The sequence below is a fragment of the Drosophila suzukii genome, chromosome 2R (assembly GCF_043229965.1).
Source record: "Drosophila suzukii chromosome 2R, CBGP_Dsuzu_IsoJpt1.0, whole genome shotgun sequence".
NCBI classification, from domain to species: Eukaryota; Metazoa; Arthropoda; class Insecta; order Diptera; family Drosophilidae; genus Drosophila; species Drosophila suzukii.
In genome coordinates this window covers 16,355,857-16,374,754 of record NC_092081.1, presented here as the reverse complement: position 1 = coordinate 16,374,754, position 18,898 = coordinate 16,355,857, and the positions used below count along the sequence as shown (strand labels likewise).

The 18,898-nt window shown below is 45.2% G+C and overlaps 1 protein-coding gene across 1 annotated transcript in view; it reads right to left on the bottom strand.

The window, feature by feature from the left end:
* Window positions 1–121: 121 nt before the first annotated feature.
* The window catches only part of LOC108017946 (SH3 and cysteine-rich domain-containing protein), a 70,152-nt gene continuing 51,375 nt past the window's right edge, over window positions 122–18,898 (bottom strand). Inside the window, 8 exon segments of the mRNA XM_036814056.3 lie at window positions 122–5,205; window positions 5,278–5,472; window positions 6,437–6,532; window positions 6,678–6,811; window positions 7,446–7,661; window positions 12,881–13,297; window positions 15,334–15,489; window positions 16,990–17,114. Coding sequence (XP_036669951.3) covers window positions 2,683–5,205; window positions 5,278–5,472; window positions 6,437–6,532; window positions 6,678–6,811; window positions 7,446–7,661; window positions 12,881–13,297; window positions 15,334–15,489; window positions 16,990–17,114 — 3,862 coding nt within the window. The 3' untranslated portion in view covers window positions 122–2,682.

Genomic DNA, 18,898 nt, shown 5'->3' with positions numbered 1-18,898 from the left:
TCATTACATAATCCCCATTTTTTCCAGTGTTCTTCCGGGGCAGGGCGCCGATCACTGCCTACTTTCGGGGCGACAGTGAATAAATAAACTAACCCACCCAGAGAAACACAAACACCGTCTGTTGTTTTTTCACATCGAATTGAACATCTTTTTTATTTGCAATTCAGGTAAATTAATGGGGTCGCGTCGGAGAAGCGGTTGTGGGATGAGGGGAGAGTGTTGTTTTCACATTCAAATTGCAGGTAGGTAGTGCTAAATGAGTTGAGTTCGAGTTCTGTTTGCCTCTGTTATTTTAACTGATATATTACGTTGCACTGATATTATATTGTTCCATTTTCTAGTTACTGCTTACATGTATTTTCTGGTGCGCCAGGTGCATCGTCATCATGCTGGTCGCCTAATCGTACATATGTGAAACAAAATTTACGCTAAAAACGAGAAGCTGTCTTCCGCGAAGTTGGCCCCCAGCCCCATTCGATTTCGCAGCCCATCGATGGGTTGGTCTATGGGCTCTCGGGGACCTTGGACTTGCACAAATGTCGCGCTACGCTTGCAAGTTCAGTTTAGTTGAGTCGAAAATTCTACTACGTTGTACATACATATGCGGTGTGTATACCTATATACTTAAGTGCCAATTTCAGCAGTTTAGATGACCGCGGGGAGCGGTTATCCTGTTTGAATTCAAGTTTTCGGCTTTGCTTACATACTCATAAGATTTGGGCGTTTTCGTGTTCGTCGATTCCATTCATTTTACAATACAATTCTCCCTTAGTTTCTAGACGTGTGACCGTGAATACTGGTTACTCGATAGATATATGTCGTACAATTAATTGGGTGCAGTGTTTGGATATTTCTTAGATTGGGTTTTGTGCAGAATTCCCCCTGTTCTTCTGTCTCCTATCTCCTGACTTCCGATTTGGTTTTGTGGTCTAAGCGGGGGCTTGGAAAAACACCTACTTACAACTAACTCATAGGCCATAGGGTACACTTAGCAAATATTTGTTGTATGTGGTTCAAGAAAATGTTAAATAGATAAAAAACGATCTCTGATAAAATGTCTCTCCTCCATTGTTTCGTCTCGTATTCAAAAGTCATTAAAAATAAATTCAAATTCAAAATCTTCTCGCACAAGGAGTCTCGCGCTAAAAAGTTATCTTCATTTGGTTTGGTTTAGGTTTTAGTTAGCTTACGCACTACAAAATACTCGATAGTTAATCTATGCTCGATAGTTTCGATTTGTTTCGTCTAGAGTCCTACATTAGTTATCATGTAAAATTGGACGCCAAAAAACAATTAACAAAAGTGACGCAAAGCCCTAAGCCTGAATCTTTCTGAAAAAATTCAATTGTAATTCTCAAGTTGTTTTTCTGGATAGTCTGTGTGTGTGTATCTGTGTCCTCAAACGAGTGTGTGTGTTTGTGTGAGGGTTCAGCTCATTGTTTGGTTACTTCTCAATAAATAAGGCCAGTGGATACGCATACATCATAAAAGTACAATTCATGTTATCATATTCAATGTTTCACATTTCGATACAAATCTAGTTAGTTTATAAAAAGCGCTTCTATCGAGTCCTCACCACCTAGCACACCTATCCGAACCGCATCTAATCATATATATAAATAGCATAAGCATGCATTCGTATAATCGCTCCTAGTAGCCGCAACTTATGGGGAAAGCTTCTAGCCCTATCGATCCTAGCAATTTCAATAACCCCTCCCGTTTAGTTGATTCAAAGTTACTTGGTATAAAAAATAGAAAAAATTTGGTGACAATAAAAACGGTTCTCCATAGTTTTTGTTTTCGTATTGCATCTCAAAATTATCGCGATATACATATATATATTGAGGCCAAAATAAGTCCCGTAGATATTCTCCCGAATCTTCTTCCGAGCTAATAAAATCCGTTTAGCTTTCTACAGAGTTAGGGTATACAATACATGTTCATACTGAAATATGAAACGCACGATATGAACGGCTTAATACTTAATTCTTCCGATTCTTAGGTCTACTCTTTGTTCTATTGAATACGCTCTTGATTGCTTAAAAGTTGCTCGAAAATTAGTGAATCTGTTGTTTTAGTGGTTAATCGAACTGCAATGCGATTTCTCTAGCGATTTTAAGCGAATTAAAAGCACATTGATTGTATACATATGTGTGTGACTGTGTCTTGTGTTCTTGGGGAGATCCTAATCGATCCGCTGATCAAATCGTTACATTACTAATCCTACTACTTGCACTTAAGCTTCCGCGTTCCGATAGTTTGATGTTGTCTTTGTCTGTAGTGCTGTTTTCCAATGGTATGGCTGTAGTTGCTGTTGTTCAAGTGGTTTCCTGCTGGTCGCTGGAGTGTCGAGGATGCTTCGATGGAACTGGAACATGGAACACCTGCCCGGCTAAACCAAAAGCAAATTGTGCGGATGGACGACGACGACGACGACGAAGACGGCGAGTTGAGTTGGAGTGGAGGAGTGGAGTGGTTTCGGCAGGATCAAGAATACTGATCCTGATCCCGATGATCCTCCGATGGTTTCCTGTTTTCGTTTTCGTATTGGCTGGACCCAGTTATTGTGCGCTTGGGTTGCTTTTCGCTGCTCGCGAGTCTTTTGGGATAGTTGGATGGGTGGGAGCCCAACTAACAATAGTTGCCATTGCCATTGCCATACCACGGAAAGGTCCAGCACCATCAGTGCGGAAGCATCAGAGGCCTGGCCGTGCTACTCAGTCTGTGGTGGTGGGCCTTCTCTCCTCCGCCTGCTCCACAGCCACCCACTCCACCTCCGCCGTAGTCCTCGTAGCTCATCAGGGGCGAGATCTTCAGGCCCGTCTTCTCGGGGATGATCTTGAAGTGCGGCTGATCGGCACTCACCAGCAGCGGTCGCTTCATCGAGGAGTGCATGTAGTCATGTGGCGGATACGGATGCACGGTGGCTGCCCCCAGGGGCCTGTGGGTGCTGGGCACATTCATCTTCTTGCACGGCTCCGGCTTGCTCTCATAGTTCATCTGGCAGTTCTCCGGCGAGTACTTGTTGGGCTTGTAGATCGAGAAGATGTTGTTGATCAGGCTGAGCGCCGAGTGACCACCGGCGGAGGGATGGTGGATTCCGGCCGTCGGCTGCTGGGTCAGCACACTGCCCACGGTCGGGTGGTGGCTCTGTTCCGGATAGAAGTTGTTGTACTGGTACGAGGGCAGGGTGTCCACCGTGGGGTAGACCTTGTGGCCATAGCCCTGCGTGGGTTGTCCGTACACCGAGCGGTGATGGAAGGCGGGAGTGGGCGCCACTGCAGCGGGAGCTGGGTCAAAAAAAGGATAGACACCCGCATTGGTCGAGGACTCGCTGGAGTCCAACTGTGGCGGCGAGGGCATCCCCTCGAGCAGCGACTTCTTGATCATCAGCCGCTCGTGCTCTCGGTCGTGGAGATCGATGGGCTGCCCATTGTTGTAGCACCGCACATTCACGTTCTTCACCTTCAGACTGCTGTGCATGTTGCGGCGCATGTCCATGTTAATGGGACTGGGCGGCTTGTCCAGCTGCTCCCAGTACTTCTCCAGGTCGATGTTGAAGTCCTCCAGATCGATCTCGGTGGTATCCGAGCAGGTGTCCTCGTCGAACAGGCTGGTGGGTGGCTGCATCTCCAGCAGCGACTTGCTGCGCGGTGGTCTGTGATAGCTGGAGTTTCCCGCTGGATATCGCCGGCCAGGACTTCGTGGAGGAGGAGCGGCGGAGAGATAGCGCTCATCCTCGTCCAGGAACTTGTCCTGCAGCATCAGGCGCTCCCGCTCGGCTCGAATGAAGTGCTCCAGGTCGGTGTCGTAGCGGCAGTGCATGTGCTCCTCCTCCTCGGCGGCGGGATGATGGCCGGGACAGAGGGCTCGTGATCTGGGGCGAGCGGGAAGGGGCGGCTGCTGCAGCTGCTGACGCTGGCGTTGGCAGCAGCACTCCTCAGCCGCCGAGCAGCAGCAGATGACCGTTGGAGCAGCCGGCGTCCTTCGGCGCTCCTCGAAAAGCCAGTCCGCCGCCAGGTTCCGATTGCTGCCCGACCGGGCTGGTCGCACCCTCCCCGATCCCGGATAGATGTCCTCCAGCAGGCAGCGGGCACTGGTGCACTGATCCCGGGCGCAACAGCGGTCAAGACTGCTGCTGCACAGGGCATTCATGTTCCTTCTCAGGGCCTCCCGCTTCTCCCGCCGCGTATTCGAGGCAGGCGGAAGCTCATAGTCGATGATATCGAAGGGCATGGTCTTGGTGGTGGCACTGAAGGAGTACGACTTGGGCACACCAGCCCGGTTCTTCAGGATGGAGGTGGTGGCTGCTGGGGCTGTTGCCCCACCGCCGGAACTGCCACTCCCACTGGCCACACCGCCACCCGCCTCAAAGACGTTGCCCTCGAAGCACCAACTCTGCGACTTGGGGTACTGAAACTCCTTGCAGCTCTTGGAGCGATGCAGCCCATAGCCGGGTGATCCCTCGCCGTCCACTCGACGCTCCTCGGTGCCACCACTCTTCTCGTCCAGCTCGTGGATGTCCCGCAGCGTGCGGAAAGGTCCGTACTTGAGGCAATCTGGCACGTAGTCCTCGTCCATGTCGTCGGAGCGGTTCGAGTAGATGTTGTCCGTGTACCAGGTGGGATCCAGCTGCTTGGGACGCGGCTTCGCCTGCAGCAGCTTGTCCCGCTTCGACTGGCGGTAGCTCTCGAAGCAGATGCCCTTCATCTTCTCCAGTTTCTGCTCCCGGATGCGCTCCCAGTTCTCCCAGTTCTTTTCGTTCTTGTTCCGCCTGCCGGACAGGATGAGCACCTCGCGATCCTTGTCCCAGTCGGCGCTGCCCTCGTCGCCGTAGTCGATATTCAGCCGCTTCGTCTCGACGTCGGACTCCCTCGGGATTTGGTGGTGATGGGTGTGATGAATGGATGATGTGTAGGCGGATGGGGCGGATGGAGCGGAGGAGAAAGCGGGTGGTGCGGTTGCAACACTACTAGCAGCTAGGCTGTGGTTCTCGGACACTACGATTCTAATCCTACGCTTGGTCTTGTCCGTTGTCCGCGACGACGACGTCTGCATGGACGACTTGTGGGGTCTGTCCCGCTCGTCGGAGGGCGGCTCGTCCTCTTCTGGCTGTCACACCTCCTGCAGATACTTGATCGGGCAGTAGCCCTGCCCGTGCTCGGCGGCGCGGATCATCACCATGCCGTTGACCTCGTCGCCGGTCTTGTTTGGGAAACGTAAGAGATTGCAACAAGATGATATAGGGGGATGGGAGATGGGGGCTTTAGCTCTCACCTGTATGACAATCTGGTCCCTCAGCAGGGTGAGGTTCTCGCCGCGTTCACTGTCCGACACCTGGAGATTGTGGGTCACCTGCAGGGGCTTCTCGTTGGCATTCAAGCGCACACAGTACTTGGATGGGAAGTAGCCAACGCGTCCCAGCACTTTTCCCTTCCACCAGTCCGGATCCGAATTGTCAATGACAGTCACCTGAGAAAGTTTTTTAAAGTGTACCATTACGTGTCACGTCAATTAATAAAAACGCGAATTCTTCAGCATTTATTTTTTTCAAAGCTTGTTATTATTATTGGATCATTTTAGTGGGCTGGGGACAATTTTAGCCTAGTTAAGACAGAAATAAACAGACAATCACTTTACTTCATTAAGTAATTACAAAAAATTGTTTCAGAACCAATATAATAGTTAAACAAGAGGCTAGTTTGCAAAGAAATAAAATTTACTAGTTTAGTTTTCCGTAAGCGAGTCCTATCCTTCCTAAAAAGTACTAAAAAAAGTTTGATATAATGGTGAGCACATGATATTCGCAAACCCATAAAGATATTATATTCCTTTCGTTCGGTGTTTAAGTAGAAACGCGGCTGAGAAGAGCTCTTATCGATCTGGGTAGTAAATTCCCAGAAGCCTGCCATGAAGCAGTAAAAGTTTGACTATATCCCGCACCCATGGCAGTGGAAGGAAGCCATTTCGCGAACAAGGACGCAGTCCAAACAAAAGCTAATCTGTAAATATTGAACACTTTGCCGGCGGCGGGCAGGCACTCGCAATCAGAGAATGTACACAAAAAGTCGGTAACTATTATTATTTCTTCTTATTCACTGTTTGTTTCGCCCTGTTTACGCAGTGGAAAAAGAGCTTCCTCCATATGCTCGGTTGTATGATAAATAAACAAGTTTTTGTTGGCATTGTTCGTTTTTAATATTGAATAAAGAGCGCAGTACAAACATGTGAATGCGAGTACGAGTATATGTTTCTGATTTAGTTAACCAATTTCCCTGGCATTTCCATTGTGCGAACTAAGCGCACCGCTTAGCGGATTAAACAAAGCGCATTGTTTATTATTCATACTCTCATTTATTTACGCGTGGAATGGGAATGGGACTGGGATTTGTTGGGGATATTTATGGAGTAGATAGGGACAGTGGGATTAGCTCACCTTGTAACCAGCCTTGAGATCCAGTTCGTCGGCATGTCGCGCCTTGAAGTTGTAGATGATGACATACAGATTCGTGGGCAGCAGACGATGTGTTTTCTTGAAAATGAAAATGTTACGAGTGTTTGGGAATGGATTAGTGTGGGGTTAAGGTTTTAATCAATGTAACGGAGCAGGCAATATGAACTCATTAACAAAGTAGGAGTAGGAGGAGTGGAGTGGGGTCTACCTGGGGATGTCTTACGGGTGAGAGGCACGGCGATGTGCTGGCCGAGGACTGCGACTTCTCCATCTCATCCGGCAGATCGACGCTGCCACCACGCATTCCACGGGTGGCGTAGAGCAGCTTGCGGCCCGGATGCGAGGGGCTCGATGGGGCTGTAATGGTTTTGGATGCGTTAGTCCCTGCTCCAGGACAGGCTCAATGGATACGGTTTGGTTAATCGAATGCAAGTGGATGAACGAAAAATAAGAAGAATATCCATGGAAAAAGAAGATATAGACATTGTACAGATAAAATATACACATATACGGTTCAAAGGGGGGGTAGATCGATTCGATTTGAGGTTGAAGATGTGTGTTGGCAGATGAAGTTAGTAAGTCTACAGCTGGCATGTATCTCAAAGCTGCTATTAACTACTTAGATAAGATGTAAACAAATTCGAACTACTCAACAAAACTTTACTTTACTCGACTTTTACTTTGGCAACGTATTTACATAGTAATAGTATAGTATAGTAGTAAGCACTTAAGAAAAGTTAAGATGGCGTGTATATGTAGGTGTTCAATACATACTAAATAGCTTAGGAAATTAGATCTTATGAAGCTGAGATTAGTTAGAGGTGCCCGCTGTGGATAGAAGGGGTGGTGGGCTAGTTGGACTGGTACAGTGGTTAGTGGTGCAGCGTACGTCGGTGTCCGAAATTGGAATCGGGTTCGTAAACGGTAACGGTTTTGGGGACCGGGGATCGGCGGAACCGGAAACGGATCCGTTTACTGGGTTGCTACTTACAGTGCAGGCGGCTGTTGTTCGACGGAGGAGTGCTGTGCTCCAGGTGGCCTCCGGACCCACCATGATAGTGCCCGGAGCCGGCCGACGTGGAGGCCCCCGTGCCGGGCATTTGGGCCCTTCGACGGAACTGGCCGTGCAGCTCCGAGGATTCGGGCGAGTCCAGGCTCAGGGATTTCATGCGTAAGTTCAACTTTTGGCGGCGCGGTGAGTGCGGTGCTGTTATTTTTGTTTATTTTTCAATTTTTGGATTGGTACATGGTTATATTATTTGTTGTTGTTGTTGTCGTGTGTCGGACAAAACACAGTTGGCAAAAAAATGGCAGTAAAATGTGGAATAAAAATTTGTTGATTTTAATTTCGTTTGTTAAGCATTTGGTAAGTCCAAATTGTAATCTAGGCGTCTACAAAATCTAAACAAAAACCCAAAAGAACTAGAAAATATGAACTGAAAAGACGTTGAACATTTAGTGGCCTTTGGCAAGGACATCGATAGAAAGATAATAGCTTAATCAATGCAATCAAAGAATTTTGTTTTTCTTATTTTTTTTGTTTTTTTGCTTGCAACAGAGCAACATTCGACACGTTCAGGAAGAGACAGCGAGTGTTTTGTTCAGTGTATTAGTACTAATCATCCCGTTTCAGTTGCCGCAAAAATCAAAAGCCAACGCAAGAATACTGTGTGTATCGGTGTTTTCCAATTTGGATTTTGACTATACAAAATATATATAGAAAATCATAGAAAACTCGTTTCCATCGCCCTGTGCCAGATGAAGGTGATCGTGTGTTTATCCTCTGAAGGAAAGTGAAGGAAGGCCAGATATCGTTTTGCATTTTATTCGTGTGTTATTATAGTCATTCGTTTGTGGGTGATGTGTGGGTTTTTGTGCGATATTTACAACAATCATACAACATTTAGAATATAATCGTGGTGTAATCAGAAGTGACTTAATACTTTAATCGTAATATACATTTAACATTGCTCTCTGGCTCACGCACATTCGCAGAATCGAAATTAACTAAGATATACATACAGTAGATATATAGAAGTAGGGGGTAAATTTAACTATGTGGAGTATTTTATAATAATTACTGTGCTGCATTTAGAACATCAATTGGGCTAGGTGTCTAGGGTGTAATAAAATCAAGAACTTAAACCATAAATCGCATTAGAACTGTAGTAAATTAAACGGTTATGTGTTCCTCCGCCCGTTCTCATCGTTATCCTTCTAGATCCGTGTGCTTAACGTACTCGTCGATTGCCCTTGGACTCATCCGGATTGGATTCCGGGTTCTTGAGGAGCATCAGGGGTTCGCCAAAGGGTCGCGTAGTTTCGGACTTCGGAGTCGCTGAGGCTGTATCAAGTATATACCATACACAAGGCTTGTAGTTTGGGGGGGCCAGTATTTCTTTCTTTTAGTGGGGTTAGTAGCTTTTCGATCGATTAACTGCTCCGGGGAAGAGGGCAATTTTCGCTCTCTGAGTGAATCGCAGAGAAATGTGAATTAAAACTAATTAAGTTAAATGAAGACAAGAAGCCCGAAAGAAAATATTAAACATTAAGACAGCGTTCATGCATAAAGCAAACCAAAACAAGCCGGCGGAAGCCCAGAGGAGAGGGCCGGAACGAGGAGGACGACCATGGCCAGGACGAGGAGCCTGGCCCGAGTAATAGAGCAGAATCATAATCCTGGGAAAATAAGTGCAGAGCCTTCGCTAGGAAGGAACTTCTGCCACAAGGAAGTCGAGACTGGCGGCATGCGGGTGGGAAAAAGGGGGCTGGGAGGTTGGAAGGTTGGGTTGGGTGGTGGAAAAGGCAGACCCAAAACGGAAAGAAAAATAAGGAGCGCAAAAAGATTGTGTGTCATAACAATTTTTAGCATAATTATGTTCGGCCTGGGACCGACCTCGGCCCCCAGCCAACCCTCTGAACCCTCTGAACCCCCCATCTCCCATCTGAACCCCTTACCCGCCCGTCGACAAGAAGTTAGCTTGGCCTAAGACAAAAAGTTGGCAGCGGGACTTTAAACTTGCGTCGCCTCTGTGCGAGTGGCATTAAAAATGCAGCAAACATTAAGCACAAATGAACTCGCGCCTTGGCGATAAAGTTTTGGCCCGTCTGCAACATTTGTATGCAGCATCCAGCGGAAAGCAGCCAGTCTTTTGCCACCCAACCCCACTGGCAAGTTGTGCGGCTGAATTTTTTGCACAAAAGTTGACAATGGCTTGTAATTTACACGGCAGCACCAACAGCAACAGTAGTCCTGAAGCTGCGGCATAAACAGTGGCGGGATGGGAGGTCCTCGAGGCAAGGATATACAGAGAAAACAAAATCTGGAAGAAAAGGGTCTGGCATTCGAAAGCCTTGGTCTTTAGCTTCCATTAAAAAAGGATTTGAAGTGGCAGAACTTGCTAAGCAAGAACCAAAATCCACAACTGGCTATTAAAGATCAAATCAGCTTTGGCTGTACTGAAAAAAAAGGTATAACTTTGACTTGGTGTTTCTCAAGAAGTAATTAAGTTTTCCCATTGTAAAGTATATTCGACTTTATAACACTGACAATGATAAATAGTTTTTGCATATTTTGTAAGGAATGTTATGCTCTAAACGTTAAAACTTTAGTATTATGCCTGTGTAAATCAAATATTTTATTTCCCTTTTAAAATACTTGGCTGATTCTTAAAAGAGTTACGATTGCCATTACCACCACCTTAAATTTGAGAGATAAAATCGAAATTTATTTCCCCGAAATTGGTAACTTTTCAAGTGTAGTAGGAGGATGGAGACTCACTCCTCGGAGCAAGTTTCCTTTCGACTCCAGCCAAGCTGAAGAATGATGAAGCTGCTTTCAGCGAGAAAGGAACTCGGCCATGTATACAAATGATGGCGCTGCAGTTGCTTTCGCCGCTACTGCTGCTGCTGTTGCAACGGAAATGAGCCATTTGCCTGAAGTGTAAACTGGGTTAAGACTAATTGGCATTTAATCCGACCATTGTTCTAGGGCCTCTGTGGCCATGCTGAGCCCGGCTGAGCCACTTGCGATTCGCAGACTCAAAATTGAAATAATTAAAACGCATCTTGCCATACATCTCCTACATATATCCATATCTTTTGGCAGTGGGCAACAAACACGCAACAGACACACAAACATACGACAGACAGATACAATCTCTGTGGCCCACGCTACACGGGAAATAAATTCAAATTGAAATTGAAATTCAAAAAGATACACAGAACACGGAAACACAATCTAAACATCGATGTCGAGTAGTGGGAATCAAATGCAGTACTGTTCCAACGAGAACGCATGGCTATGATGGGGCGGCCCATAATATTATAGGCATCCCCGAGATAGGATGATGATGATGTGGTGGTGCTGCAAGTGCTGGCTGGGAGATGGAACGATTTCTGCATTGGGATCGGTCTGTGGTAGTGACTGTAGTTGCTGTCCCCTCGGTTGACTCCTAAGTGGATGTGGTTTTCTGGTTGTTTTGGTTGCTTCAAAGTCACGTAATTACTTTCTGGCAACGAGATGGATCGGTGCTGCGAGGATCGCTGTCTCAGCCGCCCGAAGACGGACAATGGTCGGATTCCGGCGAACAGTCGCCTCCGGAGTCCCGGATCGGTAGTTGGATAGTTGATTCCACTGCTTCCGCTGGTGCTGCTCCCGGATTGCTGCGGCAACGCCTGGTGGGCTGGCGAAGCTCCTGCCGAGGTGGAGGACGTACTGGGACCGGGGCCAGGAACCTGATGCATGTACCCAGTCTGCTGGCTATTCCCCGTATAGTAGTTGATGCCAAAACCATTGCTGATGTACGCCGAGCTGGACATATTCGATACGGGGGCAAAGAACTGGCCATATCGCCCCGGTGGTTCTTGGTGTGTTTTTTATTTTTTTTTGGTTTGATGTGGTTGGTTGGTTGGTTGGTTGGTTGGGTTATTGGTTGGTTAATTTGAGTTTGGCAAGCGAAACGAAAATTGGCAAAAAAGATATGGACACGAAAGAATATATAGATATATATGTGTTTTCATTTAAGGCGTAGTTAAGTCAGTTTGCTTATCTAAGATGTGAGTTCTGTGTTGTTGGGACTTTCGAATGGAACATGGAACTGTACTTAAGGCTATGTAAACAGGGTCAGGCCAAGATGGATGTGGTTGCTGCAGGCGCACTGGCAACCGCAAAAGGCAATCCTCAATCAATCAGTGCAGTGCTGCATTTACACCATTCTAATTGGAATAATGCAACTGCAGACCGCAGGGAATGTTGCAGTTATACTTGGCCAGGTTGCAAGTTGCCAGTTGCATGTTGCTGGTTGCTGGTTGCTAGTTGCCAGTTGCCAGTTGCCAGTTGCTGGTTGCCAGTGTTCAGTCAGCAAGAGTTGTGGCGCTAATTATGTGCGCACTTGCCAAGATTTAGGGCACTTTGCGGCCAAAAGGGGCGGGGTCCCTAAGAGGGCGACAAAAAGGCAATGTCATGTTGCCAAGTGATTGCTCTCGGGGAGGCGACACGAACCGAGTAGACCATGTATTTTAATTGAGCCTCATTCGCGTAGACAAACACACGCCCCCATTCACTCCCTGCTGTTCATTGTGATTGCGAGGCCACTCCATTCCTTGTTTGAACAGAGACGGCTTGGGAAATCAGGATGTTTAAAGGAAAACAAAGTGTTTGGCATACACAAATTAATTACGTTCAACTAAATATGATACGTAGATGCTACATGTGTTTGCGTAAGCTATAATTGATGTTGGCTAAGCTACAAAATACTATATTTCGGCAGTTGCTTCAGTCAATAATAGCGTTTCAAATCCAAATTCAACTCTAGAATAAATTATTTACGAGTATACACAAAATGCATATTTATAGTTTGTGAGTTATTAGTTCTGAGTGTGTGTGTTTCTGTGTGTAATGTGTTCTATAAAGCCAAAAACGGCCAAAAAATCCAGCAACTCCAAAGCGAAGCAATGGGGCGTATGAGCAATTATTTGGTTAGCGCAATGTGAGTGAAATTGAAATTGTTTTGCCAAATCTAAATATGTTCGCAAAGGGAATGCAATTGTGTGTGACTAATGCGGCTATATATGTGGATAGAGATGAACTACTACTGTCTGCTCTACGAGTCGGGTGCAGAAAATGTGAGAAGACAGGACGCCCGAAAACTACAAGGATGAGCAACGTTATGGCAACGAATGGCTGGTGACTTTTGGTTTTTTTGGACATTACTTTTATGTTTGATGGTTAAGCTGAGGCACTGAGACGGGATCCTGGGAGTGGTGGGTAACCGAAAAACCGAAAAACCAAAACTACAACCAAGGATTCTTCAAAAATAATTGCGAAAATGTTAAATGAGCGAAAAAATGCAGAGATAGAGAGAGAGACAGAAGGTAGAGAGTAACACAAACTACTTGGACTGCATTTTGGCGACTTTTTCGGACCTGAGCTACTAGATATATCTTGGCTGGGCACCGGCAGGCCGCCGCGCTGCTGCTGCAGCTCCTGTTGCTGCAGCTGTACGCCCAGAATGGGCATGGCCACGGGCGGCGGACGGACCCCTCGTCCCGCCCGTACCGCCGCCGCCTGCGCCACCGATGCCAGACTGCGCTGTTGCTGCTGGTGTTGCTGCTGTAGCTGCTGCTGCTGCTGCTGCTGTTGCTGCTGGTGTTGCTGCTGCTGGTGTTGCTGCTGCTGTTGCTGCTGCTGCTCCTGCAGGACCAACTCCGAGACACTGACAATTGGTATGTCCGGTGGGGGGGCCCTGCCCATTTCCCGCTCGGTCAGAACCGGAACCGGAAGTGCCGATCCTCCCGCGACGCCATCCATTGGCTTGCCCTGGACGGATTTGTCGGCGCCTGCTGCAAGATGCCCGGATTTGAGTTCGCCGGCTTGTTTCAGCACGCGGTAAATTTGATCGATTTCGGTTATTTCTTTATTTTTTTTTTGGTTTTTTTTTTTGGTGCCGAAGTAGGAGAGTTGACATTGACAAGTTGGTACGGTTGATGGAGGGCCATTTTTGCAAATTTTTATATATTCGGATTCGATTCGATATCATTTTCAATTGTCGGATTGGGATGATGATGTTGTTGATGCATTGTTGAAGTGCATTAGTACAAATTGCAAGTGGTTTTCGGGGCGATTCGATAATTGGGGATGAGAGATTGATGCGGGGAGTGGGTTCTCTTGTTTTTTTTTTTTTGGGCACTTGTCATGACTTTGAATTAAATATATAGGTAGAGTGTGTGAGAGAAAGGTGGTGGGTACATATATATATATAATAACGATCAGCTAAGCTCGATGTTACTTTACTCTAGGCCCGCTGGCGGCCAAATCGTCGTGATGAGCCAGATGTCTAAGATGTGGTACCCAAAAACCGATCCAAAACAGTAGCCAACAACACTTATGCGGTATGAGACGTGAGGCAATTTCTAGTGAGCTGTTTCGATATTTACTGAATGCGGAATACTGATAACTGATTACTGAGTATTGCGGCTATAACATGCTCCACTACTTGAACTGAACTTTCGTTGAGTGGACCCCCAGCGCTTTCTCAGGGTCCTTGATTGGCCAAGAAAGGCAACCTTGTGTCCTTTGTGGTCTTAAGATATTTGTGTGAAGTGAGAGGGTGTAGAGTGTCTTGAGTGTGTTTTTTGGATTTACTTTGAGCTGGTTGTCATTCGCTGAATATCTCGCTAATTAAGTGGGTCAAAGCGCAACAGTCAAACACAAAATACGAAAATAAAATCAAAAGGTCAAGCGCATTTCAATCGAGTATCTGGCGCATACTATACGAGTATTTATAATATATTGAAATAGATGTTGGATGTACGTTTGTGGCACATACTAAATCGGGAAATACCTAGTTGCGCAATGCGATGCATGAAGGGCGTCTTTTGACGGAACTTCGCATTTGGCACATTCAACTGATTTGCGCTCGGATTCGGATTCGCATTCGCATTCGGATTCAGATTGGAATTCAGATTGGGATCGTCCGCCTGATCTGCTGCAGCTGCAACAAGCGACTCCTGTGGCGAGGCTATGTATTGTTTCAGTGTGGTTTTTGTTTTTTTTTTTTTGGGGGGGGGGGAGGTAAGAGGTTTGCATATTGATTTAATCAAATAAATGTCGAGAGTCGGCAATTTGGAATTTGTGTGTGGTTGATAGATAGATGAGCAGCATAAATGGCACAGTCGCACACCCGCAAGGTATGCAACAGATTCTATTTTCCTCCTGACAATTGTTTACAGTTCACTGAGCAGGATACCATCGTAGTCATCTTCTGCGGAACTCCAAGGATATTTCACAATGCGTATGTGTGGTTGTGTGGTTGTGTGGTGCTTGTGTGGATAACCGAGGGAGCCAGGGAAATTGCTAAGGTTCTTGCTCGCTGAGGTCTGGAGAATTGCGACACAAATCACAAGTGCCACAATCTGTATGCCCCACGAGTGCCATAAATCCATTGTGAAATCAACTGATACCAAACAGTACCAGCCACTCCCACTTGGCATTCTCTTTTGGCCGAATCAATAAATGTTTGCCGAGCGGCAAACAAAATGTGGCAAGTGGATAGGTAAGTGGAAAGTGGAAAGTTGAAAGTGGAATGTGGAGCAGAGGCTCCGGCAGAGGCTTTTCAAGGTGGGTCCTGCAGCAGGACATGGTAATGCCTCGTTGCAAACACGGTTCGGGCACGGCCAGTCGAACAAATTGTTGGGGAATTTCGCCTGCCAGCACATCGCATTTCCCATGCAACTCGTTAGCCAGCCTTAAGCGGTTAGTATGCGAATGTGTTTAGCCTGTTTCTGTTTCTGTTTTAAGCTGTATGTTTCTGGTTCTGTTTCTGTTTCTGTTTTCTGGGGCCATGGCTCTGTGATGCAGGTGCGTGCCAGATACTCACTTTCTTCCTCGATATCAACGCGATTCTCCAGCTCCGAGGTGCTCTTCTGGCGGCGCAGCAGCTTCTGCTTCGGCTGGCAGCGCGGCAGATTGGGGGCGCAGTCTCCATGGGCGTTCAGCTTGCAGATGCGGCACCGCAATCCCTGGCGTGTGTGGCCTGCAAGCGGAGGGGTTGAGAATGTTGTCTATAGGGATTAGAAGTGCCACAGTCGAGGGCACCCACTGCACACTACCCAGAGTACCCATTAAAATCGTTGTGACGGCTATACCTAGGCTTGGTTTTGGAAGACCCTTGATTCTAACAGGTGAACTAAAATATTGTCTACCTATAAATGAGTTGAAATAAAAATTCCTTATTACCACGAATTTTGCATTCCCAAAGTGCCCATTACAAACTCCATTTATTTATCGTTTCTATAGCTTGTTATGCTTTCCTAATATAAAATGACCCAATCTTAATGTAAGAAGCTTCCTAATGAAATTTACATATTTTAATGTTTATTTAGTTTAAATTTAAATAAAAGCGGAGGGGTTGAGAATGTTGCTTATAAGGATTAGAAGTGCCACAGTCGAGGGCACCCACTGTACACTACCCAGAGTACCCATTAAAATCATAGTGACGGCTATACTTAGGCTTAGTTTTAGAAGACCCTTGATTCTAACAGGTTAAATAAAATATTGTCGAAATGAATTTAAATAAAAATCCCTTACTACCACGAGTTTTATAGTTCCCAAAGCGCGCATTACAAGCTCCATTTATTTATTATTTTTATAGCTTGTTATGCTTTCCTGATTTAAACAGATTCTATCTTGTAACGATGTTACAAATGTAACAAGCTCCATAATGAAATTGACATTTTTTAGCGTTTGCTAAGTTTAAATTTAAATAAAAAATGCAAAACAGTAAAGATATTTGTATGCCAATTTCAATTCATGAACCCCTAACAATCTCCATTTAATTAATTTTGGTATGCATGTAAGCCAAAAACCCTAGTATGAACAATGTTATTCAGTTTTAGTTTAGGGCCCTGTAGCTATACATGAATTTTTTACAGCCGAAAAAAATGTAATACCAATACTAATAGTTTTTATTTGTTTAAAGTGCTAGTGAAAGCATAAAGATTTTAAAATTTGCTAAAGTGAAAAAAACACTATGATGTATACAGAAATTATACAAATTCATACCAATTTTGTATTTAAGTCCCCAGTTAATGAATGTACACAGAGAAAATCATCTGAGTTAAAAATGTTCTTAAAAATAGAACAACATTTCTGAAGTTGAATATATTTTTAATTTTCTCGAATCAAATTGAATTGGCGGTACTTATATTGTACATCTCAACAAATAAACTATTAGTCCAGTCATACACTACTGACTTATCAAAAAGTTGTTAGATAAACTCAATTTAACTTTTCTCTTATCACTATTTTGTTCTAATATTGAGAACATTGACACCAAAATGTACTTAGGCGGTTTTTAAGAACGAATGTTCTCAATTCAAGAACAATGTACTTGAATGATTCTCTCTGTGTAGGTATACTTTGTACTTAAAAAGTCCTCCTCTCTTTTTGCACCCCTTAACATCTGCTTGGCAAAGATAGCCAGCCCCTTTTTAACCAGAGAGCTAGATAACCCAAGGACTTTGGGCACACCCACCTCTCAGGATCTGGGAGCAGACGTCGCAGGCCGTTATCTTCTTGTAGGTGTACTCCTGCAGGTGGTGGCTGCCATCCAGGTTGGGACGCAGCGGTTCGGAGGCTGTGCTGGAGGCTCCATTGCGCCTGTGAGGGAGACGAAGGGGCGGTGTTAGTGGGTGGACCGCTAAATGGGGTGGAGTTGGAGAAAATGTTGCACTTTTCCCTCAGGCCCCCAAAAACCCAAAACGCCAATTGGCCGAAAGCGGCCCAAATGGCTAAACATATGTTCATAAATCTGCGAACATACATTGCATTTGAAGGCTGCTCTTATGCTACTTTATGTTTTTGTATATCTATACGCTATGTGCACAGTGACAACGGCAAACAATGGCGAATGAACAATGGCGTGTGGACAATGGACAAAAAGGACACCGGACACTGGACACAGGACGCAGGACAATGCACATTAATCAGGGCGATGGTGCGTACATGTTTGGACAAGAAACGCATTAAAAAGAATTGTATTTAAAATAAACACACAGTGTGCGTACTCAACCTAATTGGATTTACAGGAAATTGGTCGATTAATCACTGCCCCCAGTATTTTACAATCTCGTGATCTCGTGCTTTGGCCAGATCTCTCAATCCACAGTGCTTATGCAAATTATTGTGTTATTTATATTGTGTGCGCATCGAAATCATTTCAGCAATTTCGTTTCATATTTATACAGAGAGATACAGCCAATTTGCAAGGGCTTCCTCCTCGCTTCCTGCCCCCGTGGCACTTTTGTTTTTGTTTTATTTGCCAGCAAAAAAGAACCTCAAAAAGCAGCGAATGTTGAAGCGAGGTGGCAGTGGCAGAAGGACTCGACCAGACTCGACTCTACTTGCCTCACAATGGGGCAATTGTTGAGGCAGAACCGGGCTCAGAGGCCTTGATTGTTTGTAAGTGGCTTATGCACACAGATAAACAAATACATTCAGTTGAGCACATTGGCACAATATTTATAAAGTTGTTTGTTGCAAATGCGTAGAGTATACAAAAATTCCCAGATTTCTGGGCCACTTTATATTCGGTGAAGGGCGTGGCGGCCCCAGGAGAAAGTGCAACATTGTGATTGGCAGCTACAAATGAACACTGACACGATGACATTTTATAGATAAAAAATATATTTGTAAATTCTTAAACTAAATATTGATCAAACTAACTGATAGACTTAGCTAACAAATAATACCCGAGGTGTCAATTATCTAGGCCATGTACAATTTACAGGTGTGTACAATTGGTATGCACAGCATTCAGCTGGTTTATACTGGGGTAATTACGATTAATTGGTATACTTAAAGGGATTATCAAGTTGGGTGTTTAGCGGGACTCGGTTTAATTAATAATAGGTACACTGGTTATTTGGACAAGTTTGTGTGTGGTTGATTTTGGGGTGCAGCTATGGCAAAATGCTAAAAACAAAACGGAAATACTTTGCGTTTGTATGGGCAGCATGAGTAATGGTTTAATTATAATAATTTCCATAACATATTCATTAGTTGGTTTGTATGCAACTTAAAACTTTCATTGGTCTGGGATTATATGCACGAAAATAGGAAAAATAAAAACAGAAATATAAACCATAAAAAGCAGAGCGTAATGAGTAACTGCCTAGCTTTTTTTTCGAGGGAGCAACGACTGTGGTTTAGTTTCGGGCTTTCCGTAATTCCAGTTCAAAACTTTTGCAATATAACACAGGCGAACTTTTAGCTGCGATTTTCTTGTCACGTTTGCAAATATATATACGAGTGGTATTTATGCCGTGTGCATTTGTGCCTCAAGAGTGGCGAATATTTCGAAATGAAGTTTGAAGAGATAGAGCCCACTTAAGCACCCCCTTCCACTTTCCACTTTCGTTTCCACACCCAATGGCCAATGGGCA